Genomic DNA, 17,608 nt, shown 5'->3' with positions numbered 1-17,608 from the left:
TGTTGCTTCCTCGGAGGAAAACTCCCCGGCTACAGCCCAGCCCTGAAACGGCTGCAAAGCAGAGATCCCATTTGCACAGCTGGCCGGACCCCGGGTGTGTGTTGTGTGTGTGAAGGAAAAAGGGAGGGGTCCGGAGGAGGACCGGCCGGCCGAGGGCTCTCTCTTTCTCCCTTGTTCCAAGAGGCGCTTCCTTCCCTCTTACATGGGCAGCGGCAGCATCCTTCTCCCTCCTCCACCACAGACCCCAACTCATGGCCTCCCGGAGCCCCAGAAACCCCCCCCCCATATTCCTAAAGCCGCCTAATCCAACAGAAGCCACCCACCGAGGCTCCTCTCCAAGAACCAAAATGTTTTATTTGGCGTCAGTTCAAACGGTTCCCGACAGGGAAGGCCTGCACATTCGTCTCTTTCACACCTAGGCACACCCACACCCACGGTTGTGCATTATGGTTCTGGCAGCACCAGTGGGGGAGAAGTCATCATCCACAGAAGAAAACCTGCTTGCAGGTCCGTTTTTCATGCCGCTGCTGAAGCCCTGAAGAGGAAGGAAAGAGGGCGGGCTAGAGGAAATCTGGGCCTGCAGTTCCCCCTCTAGAATGGCACCCTCCCCCCCCCCCACATCCAGACCCTCAGCCTGCCTTGCTTCGGAACAACGCCCGGGGCAGTTCCCAGGCCCAGCCAACATCCCAAGCCAACTCCCCAGATTAGAGAAACCTGCTCGGGTAAAAGCCACCCTGGAAACGTCACACAATTTGCAGATAAACGAAGAGGACACTTGCTAGGGCTGAGCTGCTCCCACCCAGTCTCTTAATTGGCTCTTAATCAGCTGACTTGTCAGTGGAACAGGCCAAAATGCAAAACCTTCCAACTTGGCAAAGAGGAGGCCAAAATAAAGTGGTGGTGGTGGAGGAGGAGGGGGAGGGGGGGCTGCTGCAAAAAGACTGGAACCTGCCATGGAGTTAGGAGGGCAACGGCTGCGAAGGTTCCCTCCGGTCCTTCCTTGCTTTCTCTGTCTCTGGGTGGGCCGTCTGTCTCCTCAGGCCAGGCAGGGAAAGCATGAGAGACAGGCAGCAGCCCATCCTAAGAGCTTGGCTGGCTGAATGACAGCTGTCAGACCCCCAAGAAGAGGGGAGAGCCACGCTAAGAGGAGCCAGAAGCTGCTTGCGTGTCCAGGGGCGAGTTGCCAGAGCTGCAGAGGGGCTCTTTTCACGACAGCCGAGGAGCCCCCAGAGTTGGTGAGGACTTCCCCATCTATGGCTGAGGAAAGAGGCCTGGTCCTGGGTCTCAGTCGGGGGAAATGGCTCAGCTGACCTTAAGGTGGGGTGGGCGGTCCTAGGAAAGCCAGGCAACGTCATCACGCAAAGCATGACTTGTGCCGCCTCCAAACTAGCCGCAGGACGGTGGTGTGAACGAGGGATCTCCGCTGGCCGGCCCTTCCACCCCTAGGGCTGCAAGGAGAAGGCACAGCCAGCTCCGTCTGGACAGTCCACCCATCTCAGCACCTGGCGATGGCTGAAGCCGACGCTGCCCGAGCAGGACTGACTGATTACCTTACTCTTTTCCAAGGTATTTCATCATGATGCTGGTCACGTCGTCTTCCTTCCCTTCTGCCTCGGACCGTGGGTCAACTTTCACCCCTTCCGCGCTCCCTTGGCCCACACAGCCTTCCCCTTCCTGCCTTCGGACTCTGGGCCGGCACTTGATGCTGTCGGCGCTTTTGAAAGACACCGCCGAGCCCGAAGAAGAGGAGTCGGAGTCGGAGAGATCGCCGGGCTCCTCCTTAGGTTTCCACTGTGGGGATAAAACGGTCTTTATCTCAGATAAGAAAGTGCGCTGAGGGGCAATGTGGTCTTCAAAATGGACACTGGGGGGCCGCTGTCCACCCTTCCTCGCCTTGGGGCCTCTGGACAGGCTACTGGTGGACTGAGCTTTCCGGATGGCAGGCAGGAAGTCATCCAAGTCAGCATCTGTTTTCCGCTCATAACTTAGTGTTGGTATTTTCCAAGGAAATGGACCCTTTCCTTCGCTCGGAATCTCCCCCAGCCTCTTGCTTTGGAACGTCAGGGGCTCCTTCCCGAAATCCAGGCTTTCTTCCAAGGAGGGCTCCAGGCAGCTTCTCCACGGGCTCGGCCGTGAGGGGCCGACCACGTCTCCACCCAGGATCGGAGAGGCAACTTTGGCGTAAGGGTCCTCCGTGTTCTGCCCCAGGGAGTCAAAGGAGCCAAACCGGGAGGCCCTTTTCAGAACTGGGGAGAAGGACGGCCGCAGCCCACAATCCGGCGAGATGCTTCTCAGACTGGAGGAAGGGACCAGGTCAACTCCGGGGTTCGCACCAAGCTCCTCCAGGTTGATTTGAAAGTCCTCGTTATCCCTCAGGGTGCTGCGTCTCCTGAGGAAGGGAGCCCCGGTTGTTTGGTAAATGGGCAAGGAGGAGGCTTCCTCCAGGGGCGCTTGGGCCTTCAGTCGCTCCCTCCGCAGCCCTTCCACGTACTCGGAGAGCGCAGAGGACGCCGCCAAAGGAGAGAGTTTTCTGCTTGGGGAGGGAGAGAGAGGAAGCGTCTCTTCAGCGGCGGCTGGAGAGGACACCGGCCTCCTTGTGGAGAGGGAGGCAGCCTCTGACTGGGGGGCGCTGTCAGATCCCCCCTGGGGCCGCCCAGAGTCACGCCTCAGAGAGCCAAGGGAAGGGCTTTCCGGATCTCCTCCACACCGTCCGTGGCCCTTCCTTTGCGCACTTAGCAAGGACGTCGACTGCCAGCTTCTCTCTTGCTCTTTCTTCGCCCTACGAGGAAAGAGTTGGACAAGAAACCCTGAGCTGGATGCTAAGCCAAAGCTTCACACCACAGTCAGCGGAGCTGAGAAAACACAACCGCCCAGGGTCCACACAGGAAATAGGTATTTACACTTAAAATCTGAGATTAGAGAAGCTGGTGGGACGCAGGCTTGGGTCGCAGCTGGAAAAGGCCAGTTGCTCCCTCCGGCTCTGCGGGACCAACCGGGGAGAGAAAAGCCCCCGGACTGCCAGAATGGCGATCTGAATCCCTCCCCCCGGCATGGGCCTGAACGGTGGGGATCCCAAACTGAGTTTGCCAGGGAGTTGGGCTATTTCTTCTCCTTTGCCCTTTGCTGGGAGGCCGGCAACACCAAAGCCTCTCAAATGGAGTGAGAAGTGAAAAAGGTCCTGCTGAAAAATTGCATAGGGTTCCTTCCCTTTTCCCAATTTCTGCTCTGTTTTCAGAAATACACATTTTAACAACACTTAGCTTGGCAGAAATAAACCCTTCTGGCTAAGGAGAAGGGATGCCATTGCCATAGCAACATTCCACAGCTTGTAATCTGCAGAGCCAAGACCACAGCCAGGCTGCCCTGAAATGAAATCTCTCTCGAGACAACCTCTCGATCCATCGGCTCGTCCGCCCAGCTCCCCTGGAAGGCTGCTCACTGGCGCCCTGACTCACTTGCTTTCCCGACCGCCCACTTGCCAAAGAACGGCACAGCCCGGATCCTGCCCACCTGCTTGCTTAGCATCCCAGAGTGTGTTTACAGGAAAAGGCGGGTACCTTGGATTGGCACCCGCCCCTCCATCTCCCACAGCGCCTGGACCGTCTTTGGGGGTGGGTGGGAGAGAGTTCCACAGTGTGGCGTGAAAGGACATCAGAACCACTCAGAGGCCCTGGACTGGGCTCAGGCGCCAGGCCTCATATAAGGACCAGGAGCTCCCGGGCCCTTCTGGAAGCCCAAGGCACCCAGGCTCCAGCCTGCCACTCCAGTCGCTCTGCTTAGCCAAGCCAGGAAGGTCCAGGGCAAAAACTCCTTGCACCTTTGTTGCCTCTCTTACACACACACACACACACACACACACACACACACAGAGTCCATCAAAGAGAGCACCGAAGGAGGCTTGGCAGAAGAGAGACCCAGGGCTCTCCCTCCACCAGAGCCCCTCAGCCAGAAAACACTTGCCCTGGGCGGCCCCCCTAAATGGGCAGCCCAGGAGACCCCTACTCAGAGGCCAACCAGGCCAGGGCTCGGTGCTGTCCAGCCAAGGCAAAGCTGCTCCTGCCTGGCTCACAGACCGGCATCTCACCTTGCTCGCCCACCGATGGGCGAGGGGACCGGGACCCTTGCCCCTGCCACCACCCTGAGGGAGACCACCAGCAACTGGGAATCCTTGCAGGAGGGAAGCCAGAGGGGGAGGGGAGGTTGGTCCGGGCAGAAACCTTTGTTCCTCTACCTCTGACCGGCTTGGTGGCCGAGCAAGACCCCTCCCCACCTTGCAGGTACCTCCAAGGGAGTGGGCCTTGGGGCAAAGGTGAAGGAGACCCTCCACAGCCAAGCCTTTGAGGGGGAGATGCAGGTCAGCGTTTGGCCCTCCTGGCCAGTGAGAAGCAGCTCTTCTCTCCCCCGTTGAGGAACAAAAGGCTGCCCTGCCTCTCCGCCCCCCCTTTCCCTCCCCAGCCTGCTTTTAAGGGAGCCTCTAACGGGAGAATCTGAAAGCATCCCTGAGCCAACTGGAATTTTTGCAGTGTGCGATCTGCACCAAAACAAATGACATACAACAGTAATTAGTGAAGATTACACAGCAATTAGGATGATTATTATGCTTATGCTAGTTGAAATAATTTATGCAATAATATCTGTACTCGAATTGAAGCACAGAGCATGTCCAGAGACAAAAGGATAGAAGCGGTAATTGCGCAGAGGGACAGACCAACTGAAACGATGCTGGTTTGTGCTGTCGAGAAAAGCCAGCACTACCTGGGATACAACACGGCTTCAACCCTCCAGTGGCATCAGAAGATCCCGGGCACACATGTGCCAGCTGCCACCAGATCTTCTTCCAGAGGCTTGGAAAGCCGTTTTGCTTTGCCTCCTGCAAGGCCGGAGATGGACACCAGGATGGGGGGGCGCGGCAGCTGCCCCCCCCCCAGGAGGAGCTTCTGCCTGGCTCTGCTTGGCTCCCAACTGTCCTGCCCAGGGATGAAGCTGGACCCTCCAGTCAGCGGCCGCCTCTCCCCAAACCGAGCCTAGAAGTTTTCTGCTCTTTCTTCCAACCACTGGGGGACCCTCCCAAGCTCGATGCTCTGCCCTCCACCACATGGCCCCTGCAGCCTTCCCACCTTCCAGCCCTCCCACCCGGGCCCCACAATGTCCCCTACAATGTCAGAAAATCGCTCCTGTGGGCCCTCCCTCCTCACTCACCCCCTCTTTAAGCTGACCTGGGAACTCCCACTCCTCCTGATTGCACAAACCTTCCGCACCCACGCTGAGCCCCTCCCTGATGGTTCACAGCCCAGCAAGTCGTAGGAAGGTCATGAAGAGGCTGGGAAAATCCAACTGAGGCTTCTTAAAACTGATTCAGGCTGTGGGACCCCATGCTCAGGGGCCGCAGAGGCCGGAGAGCAAAATGACTCTCACCTCAGGCTCGGGAGGCTCCGGCCCTCCACCGAGAGCTGAGAGCTGCTTCCAGCCAGACTGGGAGCCGATGGGGACGTCCAACCTGACCCCGTCTCCAGCCACGACCGGACGCTTCCTTCGGACTCCAGATTTAAGCTCAGCGATGAACTTGAAGCCAGACTCATCTGGCTCTCCCTGGAAGAAGGAGGAGGAGGAGGAGGAGGAGGAGGAGGAGGAGGAGGAGGAGGAGGAGGAGGAGGAGGAGGAGGAGGAGGAGGCCTTCTCCGAGGAGACACGGCTCTTCCCCGACAGGTACAGCAGGGAAGGGTTGTACACGGAGGTAACCCCAGACCCTGCAGCATCTGAAAGAGCCGCTCGCCTCCACACATTTAATGCATTATTGTGATTATGAAGTTCCTGAGTCCAAGATGTGGGCAGGGAGGGGCTTTTGGGCAAAAGGCTCACAAACATCTGGACATCTGCACTCGTGTTTCTCAACCTCAGCAACTTTGAGCCATGTGAACTTCATCTCCCAGAATTCCCCAGGCAGCGTGCTGTGTCACTTGAGACCACCACCCTCATGCTGGCTGGGGAATTCTGGGAGATGAAGGCCCCCATATTTTTTTGCAATCCTCCCTTCTTCCCCTGCCCCTGGCTCCAAGTCACCCCCTTGTCTTGTTGCTGGACTTTGCTTAAGCTGCTCTGATGGAGGCAGAGGAGGGAGGCCAGTGCTTGCCCCCCCCCCCCGTTCCTTTTCCCTGGCTTCCATTTCAGTCATGCTCAGCAGCTCAGCAAGGCCCAGATCACAATCAGCCCAGTCTTTACTCTCTCTCTCTCTTTGTGTCACTCTAGGCTGTCTGCTTTTGAAAAGGACCCTTTGTGGGTTTGGCTCCTGAGATCAATTCCCTTTCCTGTTCATCACACAAACCCCGAGCTGAGCTGGAGAACAGGAAGGTGGGGGCCACTGAGGAGGAGGAGAGGCAGCCTGACTCTGCAAGGGGTGAGAGAGGCCCTGTGTTTGGGCCCCCTTTCCCCAAGTCTCCTGCTGCGGCGAAAATGGCCAAGCCTCAAGCCAAAGGATGTTGCAACGGAGCTCAGCATTAATCAGAGGCCTTGAAGCAAGACAATCAGGGCCAGCCAAGCATTGCCTGGGTGTACGCATGATGCGACCCAACTCCACGGCTAAACCCACAGATCCCAGGATGAGGGAGACCTCCCAGCGAGACCTGTCCAGAACAAAGGAGGGCCACTCGCTGCATGATAGATTCAGCTGGGAGGGAGGGCCCAGCTGGTCTAGATGCTGGAGCCAGTTATCAAACCTTCCCCAAAAGCAAGTGGCGGGGGTCACCATTGGGGTTCTTGCAGCATCAGGGAAATTGCCTTCCGGGCTCTGTCCATGGTGCTGTAAGTCTCTCGGTTCAGCCGGGCCCTGTTTCGGCTTTCCAGCTTTTCTGGCCGAGTAGCCGAAAGGACCTTGGAAAGTGGGCAGCTGGGCAAAGGCCAACCTCTGGCTGGAAAGGGGTAAAAGCTGCCCAGACGACTTCAGGGACAGAGGAGCTGGAGCAGGGCCGGCCTCTGGCGCACTCACCTCTCCGTCTCGCCTTCATCGCTCGACTGCACCTCTTCCAAAGCCACCTGCAAGTCTGCAATGCGCCGGATTGAGGTTTCCAGGTCTGCCTGCAGAGTCTGCCTGACCGCCGAGAGCTCGTCCACTTGCTTCTCCTGGGGTAACGGGAGGGGGATTCAGGGGGCAAGGCCTTGAAAGCTATTTCAGTGATGGATGCGGGGAGACAACACAGGACTCTCAATAGCCTTAACTCAGTTATTGCATTAAGCCATTTTCTGAGTCCCCCCAATGCTGACCGTAAGCGAAGCAACACGGCTGGTTTGCACAAGCCCCTTGGTGAGTCTGCTCTACCCTGAAGCAGCCACATCAACCCGGCTGTTTCTCCAGCACCCGCTGGCACCGCTGGGCCAAAGCTTTTCAGAACAAGGAACTCTCTTGCATTTGCATCAACTGAACCCCGTTTTGTATCCTTAGAAAATGGGACTTGGCCGACCCCTCCCACCCTGCAAAAGAGCAGTCGGGGGGCCAGCAATCCCTCTTGATTGAAGCTGCCAGCAATCAAATCATCATCATCACGGAGGCGACAAAGAGCAGCAGGCCTGGCCGTGAAAGCCTGAGAGTAAATCAGAGAAGGCCTGGGGTTTGTGGGCTGGATGAGTCAAATGGAAACAGAAGCCCACGAAATGCAGAGTGCGGAAGAAGAATAACCCCGCAGGGGGCCTGCCGGTTGCAGAACAGCCCAACGGTGGGAGGGAGCAGCCAGTGTCCTTCCACGAAAGGCAGGCAGATGCAACCAGTGGGCCATGCGGAAGACCAGGGCCCCACTTGCTCTGGAAGGAAAAAGTGGGAGCGACAGGTCACCCAGGGAAGGACTTGTGGCGGTTTTGCGTTGCTGGTTGTGGCTGCTTCAGGGCTTAGAATCGGAAAGAGGTGGCTCCTGTTTCCTGTGGGTGGTTTGGAAACTCGGCATGCGGAGAGATATTTTAATGCCAACGCATCAAGATACACGTGTGCGATGACAGGGAGACGGGCGAGGGGGCGGGCATAATTGCACATTTCTAAAGATATATTTCTCTCTCCCTCTCTTTTTTTGCCCTTTGCTATTTTAAAGCACACCCTGAAATCTTGAACCTGCTCAAAATCTCCCTTTGGAGCTCTGAGGGTGGCAGGTGAGCCTTTCCCTCCCCCCACCCGCTGCCTCCTCCCGACAGCCCTGTGAGGTAGGCCAAGGCTGAAGGGCAACCCGAGTTTCATATTTCCAAGGGGCAAATGGAGTGGAGAGCACACCCTCTCTCAAACTCCTTGCTATGTTTTATTCTGTTAAAATAAATGCCATTATTTTTTTAAAAAATACCCAGTAATTCACAGACAGATCTTAAACTCTGCTATCTGCCTTCTTCCAGACAGTGAAAAATGGCTAATTAAAGAAGTGGGGAGGCCAACCCCCCCCTCCCGAAGGAGCAAGGCAGAGACCTCCTCCCTTTGATGAAGGAGACTTGGCAGCATCATTGTTTCCACTTACGGACCGATTATTTCGTTGAGGAGGATTTTTCATAGCTTCTGAACCTCGACAGCAAGACTGGGCCTGTGTCTTACGTAAAATCTCTTCAACAATCCCATCTACAATTCAATTATATTTTTTTAAAGACCATCAATTCTGTTGGTGCACTAATCGAGCTCCTAGACCGAACCTCAGCAGTCCAAGAGGAAGCTGGAAAGGGGGAGGGGGAGGAGAGCAGCACAGGAACCTTTGAAGTGGGCATTGAAGGAGACACCCTCTTTTCACAGCCAACCTACCTACAGAAATAACCATAAAGCAGCAAACAGGAGGCTGAGCTGCAGCCAGCCGGGTGGAAAAACCAGAACCAATTTGGAGAAACGGTCAAGGGAGCCGTGGCCCAACTCCCTTCCCGGCTCGGCTCCCGCCGTGTCCTCGGCAGGCGAGGACAGCCTCTCTTCCTGCAGATCTGAATTGTCTGAATTCATTTTATTTCTGCCACTGAATGTCCTGGGATTTCGCTCTATCGCCCTCGATCTTCCTCTGCCGGTGAAATGAGAAAGGGCCCAGTTTTTTCAAGGCTCAGGTGAGATGGGGAGGGAAGGAAGTCCCTCGCTGCAGACCGTAACAGGCACAAACCACGATTTCTGTGTTTGTTTGCTAAGGAAAAGGGATCTTAGCTTTTCAAGTCAATAAAGGCAGCGCACATTGCAAGACCTCTGCGTCAAGGCCAGGCCTCCCGCGCACGGACACCACCGCCCCTCCCCCACTGCTCTCACCAGGTCCACCCGCTTGCGACTGGCCTCCAGCTCCCTCTGCGCCAGCTCGCTCATGTCGGCCTTCATCTCCTCCAGCCGCAGGCGGCAGTAGTGGGCGTTCTCCCTCTCGCGCGCTTCGCTTTCCTTCGCCTTCTCCAGCTCCTCTCCCATCCTGATCACGCTGTCCCGGAGACGGAGCACCAGCACCTGCGGGGGCCAGATGGCCACCTCAGGGGAGCTGAGCGAAGCCTGTCCAGGGAGCCCCTCCCCATATCACCAGCGCCGTACCTCAAACCGCTTGACCTGGATGCTCTGGAACTCCATCTTGTTCTCCAAGTCGCAGATCAGGGCCTCCTGGCGACTGACGATGGAGCGCTCCACCATCGCTTGCTCCAGGTAGGAGAGCCTGGCCTGGGCCGCCTGCAGCTGTTTGCAGAGGAGAAGGGAAGGTGGACCTTGTCCCCCCCCCCAACACACTTCTCTGGTGTGTGGGGGTCTTGCAGCAAAGCACCATTAAAAGTTACAGCTCCATCAATCCGTGGACCAGGACGGAGCAGACAGGGTCCTCCCCACACCATCGCCACCTAATTTTAGTACCACTGCAGGCTGGCAGCCTCTCTCAGAGAGGTCCCTGGCTCCAGAAAGGCATTTCTTTCCTCTGCTGACCTCCTGGCCAGCCCCCGCCCCCGCCCAGCATGCAGCTCCCGCTCTTACTCTCTCCTGCAGGCCCTGCTTCTCCTTCTTCACCTCCTCCAGCTGCCCCTGCAGTTCTCGGATCTGGGCGATGTCTGTGGCCGACTGCAAGCAGGAAGAGAAGCCAAGGCCTCAGAGCAGCCCCGGGTGGAAGGCCGGGAGGGGGGCAGGTCACAGGCGGGAGCCCCACGACAGGGAGGACGTGCTGGCTGACCCTTGGCAAGGGCAGGCAATCTCTCCAAGCACACCTCAGAACGTGGTTGCCATAACGGCCACTGACCAGAGAGCTGGCCAGCAACATCAACCCTGCTTCCCACCAGGATGTTCCCTTCAGCCTGGCCTTTTCTCTGAGCAGTGGGGGGGGGGAAACATTGGCAGAGTCTGGCTTTGGAGAAGGAGGCCTTGGAAACACAGAGCTTCCCGTTGTGTAGTTTGCTCAATTACAGCAGCACTCTCAGAAAAGGAAAGGTGGTAAGTGGGAAGGGAGGGGGCTCTGTGGGCAGGTGGGAGCACCAGCTCCTATGGGGTCTATGGCGGAAGGCCTGGTGATCTGGAGGGAGGGGAAGAAAGGGGGTGAGGCCAGACCCCCTTCAGGAGGGAGGGCTCCTCTGCCCACCCCCTCACCTGTGCAATCAGGGCCTTGTGCTTTGCCATCAGCTCGTTCAGATCCTCCTGGTCCTCCTCGATGCGCTTGAGCAGGTCGGCCTTCTCGTGCTGCAGCTGGTACAGCTGTTCGTCCACCTGCACAAAACACAGCAAGTCCTCTAGGCAGGGGCTTCTCATTGGGGCAGAGGGGGGAGGCAATTATCGAGTTCTGTACCAAGTTTTTGTTCCTGGTGGCCGTCTCCAGCTCCGAGTGCAAATTCTCCACCTCGAATGACAGCATCTTCTGAGACTCCTGGGCTTCGGCACACCTGGCTGCGCTGTCTTCCCACTGGCAGAGCAGGGAGGAAAGGGCATCAGTGGACGCTGGACTCCGCCAGCTTTTAAACAACCCTCTGTTGTTGCTGGTGTCCCCTTGGCTCTCACACAGCTACATCCAGCTTTAGCCCCTGGTGCAAGGGACCCTGGGGGGAGGCTTCCTCCTCCTCTTCCTGCCTGGGTGGTGGGAGCACCTCAGAGGAGGAGGAATGGGGCCACGCTCCAGCTGCCATACAGCTTCTTTCACAGCAGCTGAGCTGAAGAGCCGGGCTCATTAATTAGCCAATGAGGTGAACCTCCTCCAATTTGCAGAGATTAAAGCAATTCGCAAGGCAGAGTTTATAAACGATTGTTTCTCAAGCAGCCTCGACTAAATAACGGGGATTGAAAGAGCAGCAGAAAATTCTGCAAGGGAGATAGCACCTTGAGCTGCCAGCAAAGAGCATCCCTGGGTCAGAGGATTTTGCATGGAGCTGGCAAGTCTGGAGGGAGCCCCCCATGAGCCCCGTTGGGCTGCCCCACAGTCCAGATCTCTCCATGCAGGGAAAATGAGGCAGAGCTGATCCCTGACAGGGCAGAAAGAGGACTGGTCCACGCAGAGCCAACCGGGAGGTGGGGACAGGCTCTAAGTGCAGAAGAAGGGAAGGTGCATTCTCCGATCAAAGAATGTCGATTGGTGGCCCCTAGGGGGAGGGCGTTCTCTGTGGGCGCGCCAGACCTGTGGAACCGCTTGCCGGTTGAGCTCCGGATGGCCCCCGACCTTCGCTCCTTCCGGCGCGATCTAAAAACTTATTTATTCGAGCAGTCTGACCTGGTTTGATGGGTTAGGGTTGGGGTTTTAATATGTTTTTAATTACTGTTTTAAACTTGGGCATAATATTTAATCATTTTTTAACTTTTGTATTCCGTTTTTATATTTATTGCCCTGTACACCGCCCTGAGTCCTTCGGGAGAAGGGCGGTATAAAAATATAATAAATATAAATATAATATAAATATAAGAAGCCCCAAACACTTACTGGCCAAGCCAGCTGTCCCCCTCCCCATTTCCAGAGGGGGAAGACTGCATGGGGTCTTTCTGAAAGGAAGCTGGCTGGCTACTGTTGGAATAAAATCCGTGGCCCTCTTGGCCCTTGGTGAACCATGCCCAAGCGCCGGCCAGCCGGCCAATTGGAAGCAGCTCCTTCCTGTCCCCCGGGACTCTCCTGGAGGTGGCTTCACCCTTTTAATCCAAGAGCTGGCACGGCTGGATGCCCGTGGCCAAGTCCCAGCAACCCGCTGAGTTTTATTTAAAGATTCTGCTTTCCAGTCTTGCTTGTTCCAATTTGTGAGGGGAAACAGATTTGTAACAACACAGAGCAGCACTCTCATTTTGCACCCGCAATTTAGATTATAAGCCCCGGAGCTCCTAAGGCCTGATTGCCACTCCTGATTTCGTCCCCCCTCCCCTTTCCCTCCCAGCCCTCCATTTGCCTGTTCTGCTTCCTCCTTTAAAAAAAAATCTGCATAAATTTTTCCCATTTGGGAGCAAACAAACTGAAATTCCCATCAAAAATGATAAATAATGTATGAACAGATCAAACGTGTTAAGTTGGCAGCGCGCTACCATCTGTTCCATGCCTCTTCTGCCTGCTGACCAGGCTCCCTTCTCCAAAGGCTACGTTGCTGGGAATGGGAGGAAGGCACCTCCGGGGCTGGTTCTTAATCCTCGCAGCAGCCCAGGGGGGTGGGGGGTGGGGGGTTCCTTCAGCGCCTCACCCTCCAGCCATCCCACCCCCCCACACCCCTCCCTTTCCCTGCTGCTTCAACCAACCAGGGATGGTGGAATGGAGAAACCGATCCCCCCAGTGGGGGCCCTGAAATTCACGCCCTTCTCATGCCCAGCGAAAGAGGGGCTGCTGCCTGCACCTCCCTCCCCGGCACTGCCTGTCTAGAGGGCATGAAAAGGGGACGATCCTGAGCATCAGCAAGTTGAGACTATACAGCAACAGTCAGACCTATGATGGGGCCTTTCATCTCCCCCCTTCTGAATAAGTAGATCTTCCACGTCCAGGAGCAGTATGCCCCTAATCCCCACCTGGACAAATGAGGACAGGCTATCTCCGCAACACCCAATGGCAGGGATTTAAAGGCACCTATCAGAAAGAGGGCAATAGAAGAAGGGGACGACAGAGAATGAGGTGGCTGGATGGAGTCACTGAAGCAGTAGGCGTGAGCTTAAATGGACTCCAGAAGATGGTAGAGGACAGGAAGGCCTGGAGGAATGTTGTCCATAGGGTCGCGATGGGTCGGACACGACTTCGCAGCTAACAACAACAATCAGAAAGAGAGTCCTTGGGGTTTCATCCAATGAAACTGGGCGACGGCGTCTGACCGGGATACCGTTCAGGAGAGAAGCCCCCAGCGGCCCAAGTGGCTGCTGCCCTGCGGGTCCTCCTACGGTTAGCTATGCACACTGCGTTGCAGTGACCCCTATTGAGAAGACACAGGCATTACAGTGTAGCACTGGCAAGTTTGGAAAAGCTCAGTTCAGGGTCTCTCCTGAAAGGCAGTGGAAGGCCGAGTTCTGAAAAGCCCCCCCCCCCAGACAGACCCAACTGGAAATATGCTGAGGGTGGGGCAGGTTGCTCTCTCTCTCCCCCCTCTCAGCCATATAGCTGAAACTGAACTGAGGGAGGGGCTGCAGCAGGCAGAGGGCAGGCTAAGGTACCTTCCAATCTCTCCCCCCACCCTTGGTTATTATTAGCTAAGCCCCCAGAGTGCCCCCCCCATGCCAAGCGCAGCATCTTTCCAGTGCCTAAAGGGCAGCAGGGCAACAGCCCCGCCAGAGACCTGCAACTCTTCCCCCCCCCAGCCGCTTCTGCCAAACCAGGTAGAAACATCTGCACTTCACAGATGCTGTTTACACAGAATTATTATCCCAATTACCAACGTCTGTGCTCGCTGTAATTGCTCGCATCTCTGGAATGGCGTGTTTTTGATGGAGAGAAGCAAGGGGGATTATTTATTGAATGGTTCCAGAATGCTTGTGCAGCTAAATTGGAATTACTATTCCTGGGGGTCCCCAGCCATGCCCCCCCTTTCAGGTCCTCAAGACTGGCCGCCTCCTTTTTGGCTTCTCTCCCGCCCAGCCCTCGGCCCCTGGGCCCATCCGCTCTGCCATTGCCGCCGCCGCTGCTGCTGCACCCGAAGCCAGCAGGAGGGGGGCGGGTTTGCCTCTCCACTCCCAAACAGCCACATTGGCCCCCTTCATTGCTGGGGAGGGTTCCCAAGCCCTCCAACAATCCCACACCCTTCTGTCTGTCCCTGAGCCCCTCCCCAGACACTTTGGAGATGACTTTGGTGAGCCAAATTCTCCCCCCTCCACCCCACCCTCAGCTTTCCCCAGCGGCTACACCACTTACCCAAGGGCCCCCAGCCCCCCCCCAGGACAGATGCTGAGCACAAGGCTTGGTAATTACAACCAGGTAGACAGACACCAGGGAACACCCTCCATTAAACAAATTGCCTTAATTACATTCCAAACACTCCCGAGAAAGCTTCCTCTCTACACTGCTTTAAAGGGAGAGCGAGAGGATGAACATAGACTGGCTCAGAGGCTCAGGGTTCAAGTTTCAGCAAAGATTGGCTGATCCGCCCTCTCGTGATCTGTTGGGCTGGAAGAAGCCTGCAAAGTGTGGAGCTTTTAATTCAAGCTTAGGACTGATTCACGACCGTGAAGCAGAGGCCATCCAGGCAAAGCCCAAGGGACCTCCGGTCACTGCCTGGCCACCGAGCCTCTTCCTGGAGGCTCCACCCCTCACCTGGCTGTGGAGCTTGGCCCACTCCTCCTGGCTGCCTGACGGGGCTGGGTCTGCCCCAGAGGTCTCCAGCAGCAGCTGGACGTCGGCTAGCAAGGCGTGGGTCCTTTTCAGGTCGCGCCGGAGCCGCTTCTCCACGTCGAAGTCCCGATGGCCAATCTGAAGGAAGGGGGGAGGCTTGTATTTGGGCCTTTATGTGGGGTGCCCAAAGCAGAGAACCACGGCAAAAATGGTGAATGTTGTTGCATCCACTTTTTCTAAGCAAATGCTTCAACCACCTGATGCAGCAAAAGATCCAGGAGAAAACTGGGCAGACCGGGAGCAAAGATTAACGTTGTTAATTCTCTGTTGGGGGGGTTTCCTTCAGCCACGGGGGCTCCCTTCTGCATGGTGAAAGGGCCCTCCAGATGCTACCCATGCCAGCTGTTGCCGTGTGTTTTTGCAGTTGGCCTGCAGAGTGTGTAGCCTCTGGGCGCCTCTGCCAGGGTTGAGCCCAGTGGAGGACCCCCCCCCCCGCCCCGTGCTGGAGGCAGGCAGCTGCCCTTCCCTCACCTGCTCACAGAGGGTGGCCACCAGGCCCTCCAAATCCCGCTTCTCTCGCAGGAGGGCCTGTTTCTCGTCACACTCCTGTTCCCACTGCATCTCCAGCTGGCGAAGCTGCAGCCAAGGCAAAGGGAGACGTGGGGGGGGCTCACAGGCTGGGAAGGGACACACATAGAGACCCCCCCTCCCCAGGCAGGCCCTACCCGCTTCTGGCAGGATGTGCGGGTGTCCTCCAGCTCCTCCTCCTTGTCTTCCAGCTCTTTCCGGTGAATCTGCTTCGCCCGCTCCAGCTGCAGCTCCAGTCTCAGGTGAAGCTGGAGAAGGACCAGGATGAGGGGGGGCAGATGTTAGGGTGGGCCTCCCCCCCAGCTGGCTTCCACTCTGGAAAGGAAGGCCGGCGGCCAAAGGGTGGCCAGGAAGGGCCTCACCTGCTCCAGCTGCTCAACAGCCTTTGTCTGCTGGCTCAGCTCCTGCTGCTGCTCCGAGGCCCTGGATTCGAGGTCCCACAACTTCTTCTGCAGGGCGGCTGGGCTGCCGGCGTTGCTGAGCCCCTCCACTTGGGAGCTGAGCGCTGCGACCCGTTGGCCGAGGCCCTCGTTCTCCGACTCTTTTCGCTGGGGGGGGAGGGCAGAAGAGAGCAAGGAAGTAGGCACTCCGGAGGAGACTTCGGGGAGCCGGACTGGTCTGGAGCCCGGTCTGAGGTCCACTGGCCTTGCCGGCCGTGCCCACGCCAGCCTCCCGCTCCTCAGGGGCCCTGCTCTGCCCAGCCGGGCCTTGCCTCCAGGCTCTGCCGCAGGCTGCCCAGCTGGAACTGCAGGCCGGAGTTCTCCTGCGCCACTTTCTCACGGAGGCTCTTCTCAAAGGCCGACTCCCCCAGCGCCCGGGCCAGCTGCAGGTCGAACCTGCGAGGAAAGGTGGACTTTGGGGGGTAGGGTCTGCGCTGGCAGGTCTTGGGTGCTTGGGAGCTGGTGGGGCTCAGCCCCCACTTCCGGGGGCCACAGTCTGGCTGCTCCACCAGCAAGAGAGGAACTAAAGTTGCAGCACCAAGAGCAAAAATGACATTTGGGGCACAGTTTTGGGGAAGCCCCGGGGCAAGACACCCCTGGAGAAAGCCTCCCACAATGGTCTCCCCTTCTCCTCGGACCCTGCTCACGAGAGAATCCTGTCATTATTGGGGGGGAAGACCCCCCTCAGCCTCATTGGAGTATTGACGGCTGCCACTGCCTTCCTGAAAGAGCCCAGGGACTTCCCGGGGGGGGGGTCCTCCTGTGCTCCCCCTCCAGCAGGCTCTTACTTCTTCTGCTTCTTCTCCAGCTCGTGGTTGCGGCTCTGCTGGTTCTCCATCAGCACCCGGGTGTCCTCCAGCTCGCAGGTCAGCTGCTTGCACTTCCGCTTCAGTTGTTGGGCCGTCCGCCTGGCCTCCCCGTACAGCTGCTGGACCTGGCTGAGCTGCAAAGCAGGAAGGTCCCCGTAAAAAGAGGGGGCCAGGCCGGAGAGCCGTCCCCTCTATGGCACACCCTGGATGCCAGACCACCACAGGGTTGCTCAGAACCCCTTCCAAGCTGCCCTGTGCCCTTGCCAGGCGTGTCGTCCCTGGCACGGAGGAGGAGTTTGGCTGCTGCAGTGTGGCTTTGCGCTGGATTAGCACTTTTGGTGGTCAAGCAGACTCTGGCTTGGCACCGGGCAGGCCCCGGCAGAGATGCCGAGAGACCAAAGGCAGCAGCCAGGCAGCGGTGGGGAGGCCACTGTGAGGTGACTGAGTCCTGCGGTCCTCCTGCATTCCCACGTGCCCGTTTACACCCACGTGTGCCCTCTCCACGGCCTGCCTTTTGCTCCACGTCCGCTTTGGACTGCTGCTCCCGCTGCAGCCTCTCTTCCAGCTGGGCGATCCTTTTCCGCAGAAATGCAGTCTCAGTCTCTGCACAATCCAGGCGCATCTGCCACTCGTCCCCTGTCGGTGCAAAAGGACCTGCATTTGCACGGCCTGCCCGCCCTGCCCAACCCCAAGGCGGGCCGCTTGCAGTGGGGGCACAAAGGCTGGAGGGGCTCAGGGATCCACTGCCCTCCTGGGCAATTCAAAACACCAGAAATGCTCTCTGAGACCAGTGCATCTCAAGCCTTTTGGCCTCGGGACCCCTTTGCAGCCTTAAAAATGACCCCCAGAAATTTTGGTTCACCCGGGTTATATCTACAGCTGTTGACTGGATCAGAAATCCAAAGTGAGGAATCATTTAATGAGCCCCACAGTGCTGAAGCCTCTGAAGCCAGACCTGAACCGCTCGCTTTGAACCCAGAGCGAAAAGGGCCGCCCGGCTGAAGGGATCTCCTCGCTGACCGAGGCCGCCTCATCCTCACAAGCCCATGGAGTCCAGGGAGCTCTGAGTGGCACAGCCTTCCTCTAGAGCAAAGCCCTGGTGAGCCCCCCCCCCCCGGGG

The 17,608-nt window shown here is 57.5% G+C and overlaps 1 protein-coding gene across 2 annotated transcripts in view; it reads right to left on the bottom strand.

Annotated features, from left to right (window-relative positions):
• Positions 1-212: 212 nt before the first annotated feature.
• MYO18B (myosin XVIIIB) overlaps positions 213-17,608 on the bottom strand; it is a 39,386-nt gene continuing 21,990 nt past the window's right edge. Inside the window, exons 27-42 of one of the 2 annotated variants that reach the window (XM_081338791.1) lie at positions 17,000-17,124; positions 16,468-16,622; positions 15,952-16,075; positions 15,602-15,787; positions 15,377-15,487; positions 15,183-15,287; positions 14,634-14,789; positions 10,731-10,844; positions 10,535-10,651; positions 9,932-10,015; positions 9,506-9,643; positions 9,239-9,424; positions 6,983-7,116; positions 5,416-5,589; positions 1,551-2,779; positions 213-535 (exon numbers count right to left, since the gene is read on the bottom strand). In XM_081338791.1, coding sequence (XP_081194917.1) covers positions 1,552-2,779; positions 5,416-5,589; positions 6,983-7,116; positions 9,239-9,424; positions 9,506-9,643; positions 9,932-10,015; positions 10,535-10,651; positions 10,731-10,844; positions 14,634-14,789; positions 15,183-15,287; positions 15,377-15,487; positions 15,602-15,787; positions 15,952-16,075; positions 16,468-16,622; positions 17,000-17,124 — 3,137 coding nt within the window. In that variant the 3' untranslated portion in view covers positions 213-535; position 1,551. The remainder of the gene's footprint in view (positions 536-1,550; positions 2,780-5,415; positions 5,590-6,982; positions 7,117-9,238; positions 9,425-9,505; positions 9,644-9,931; positions 10,016-10,534; positions 10,652-10,730; positions 10,845-14,633; positions 14,790-15,182; positions 15,288-15,376; positions 15,488-15,601; positions 15,788-15,951; positions 16,076-16,467; positions 16,623-16,999; positions 17,125-17,608) is intronic. The other variant, XM_081338792.1, reaches the window with a different exon arrangement.

Source organism: Vipera berus, assembly GCF_964194415.1.
Source record: "Vipera berus genome assembly, chromosome: 14".
Classification (NCBI taxonomy): Eukaryota; Metazoa; Chordata; class Lepidosauria; order Squamata; family Viperidae; genus Vipera; species Vipera berus.
This window is presented reverse-complemented; position numbering and strand designations above follow the sequence as displayed.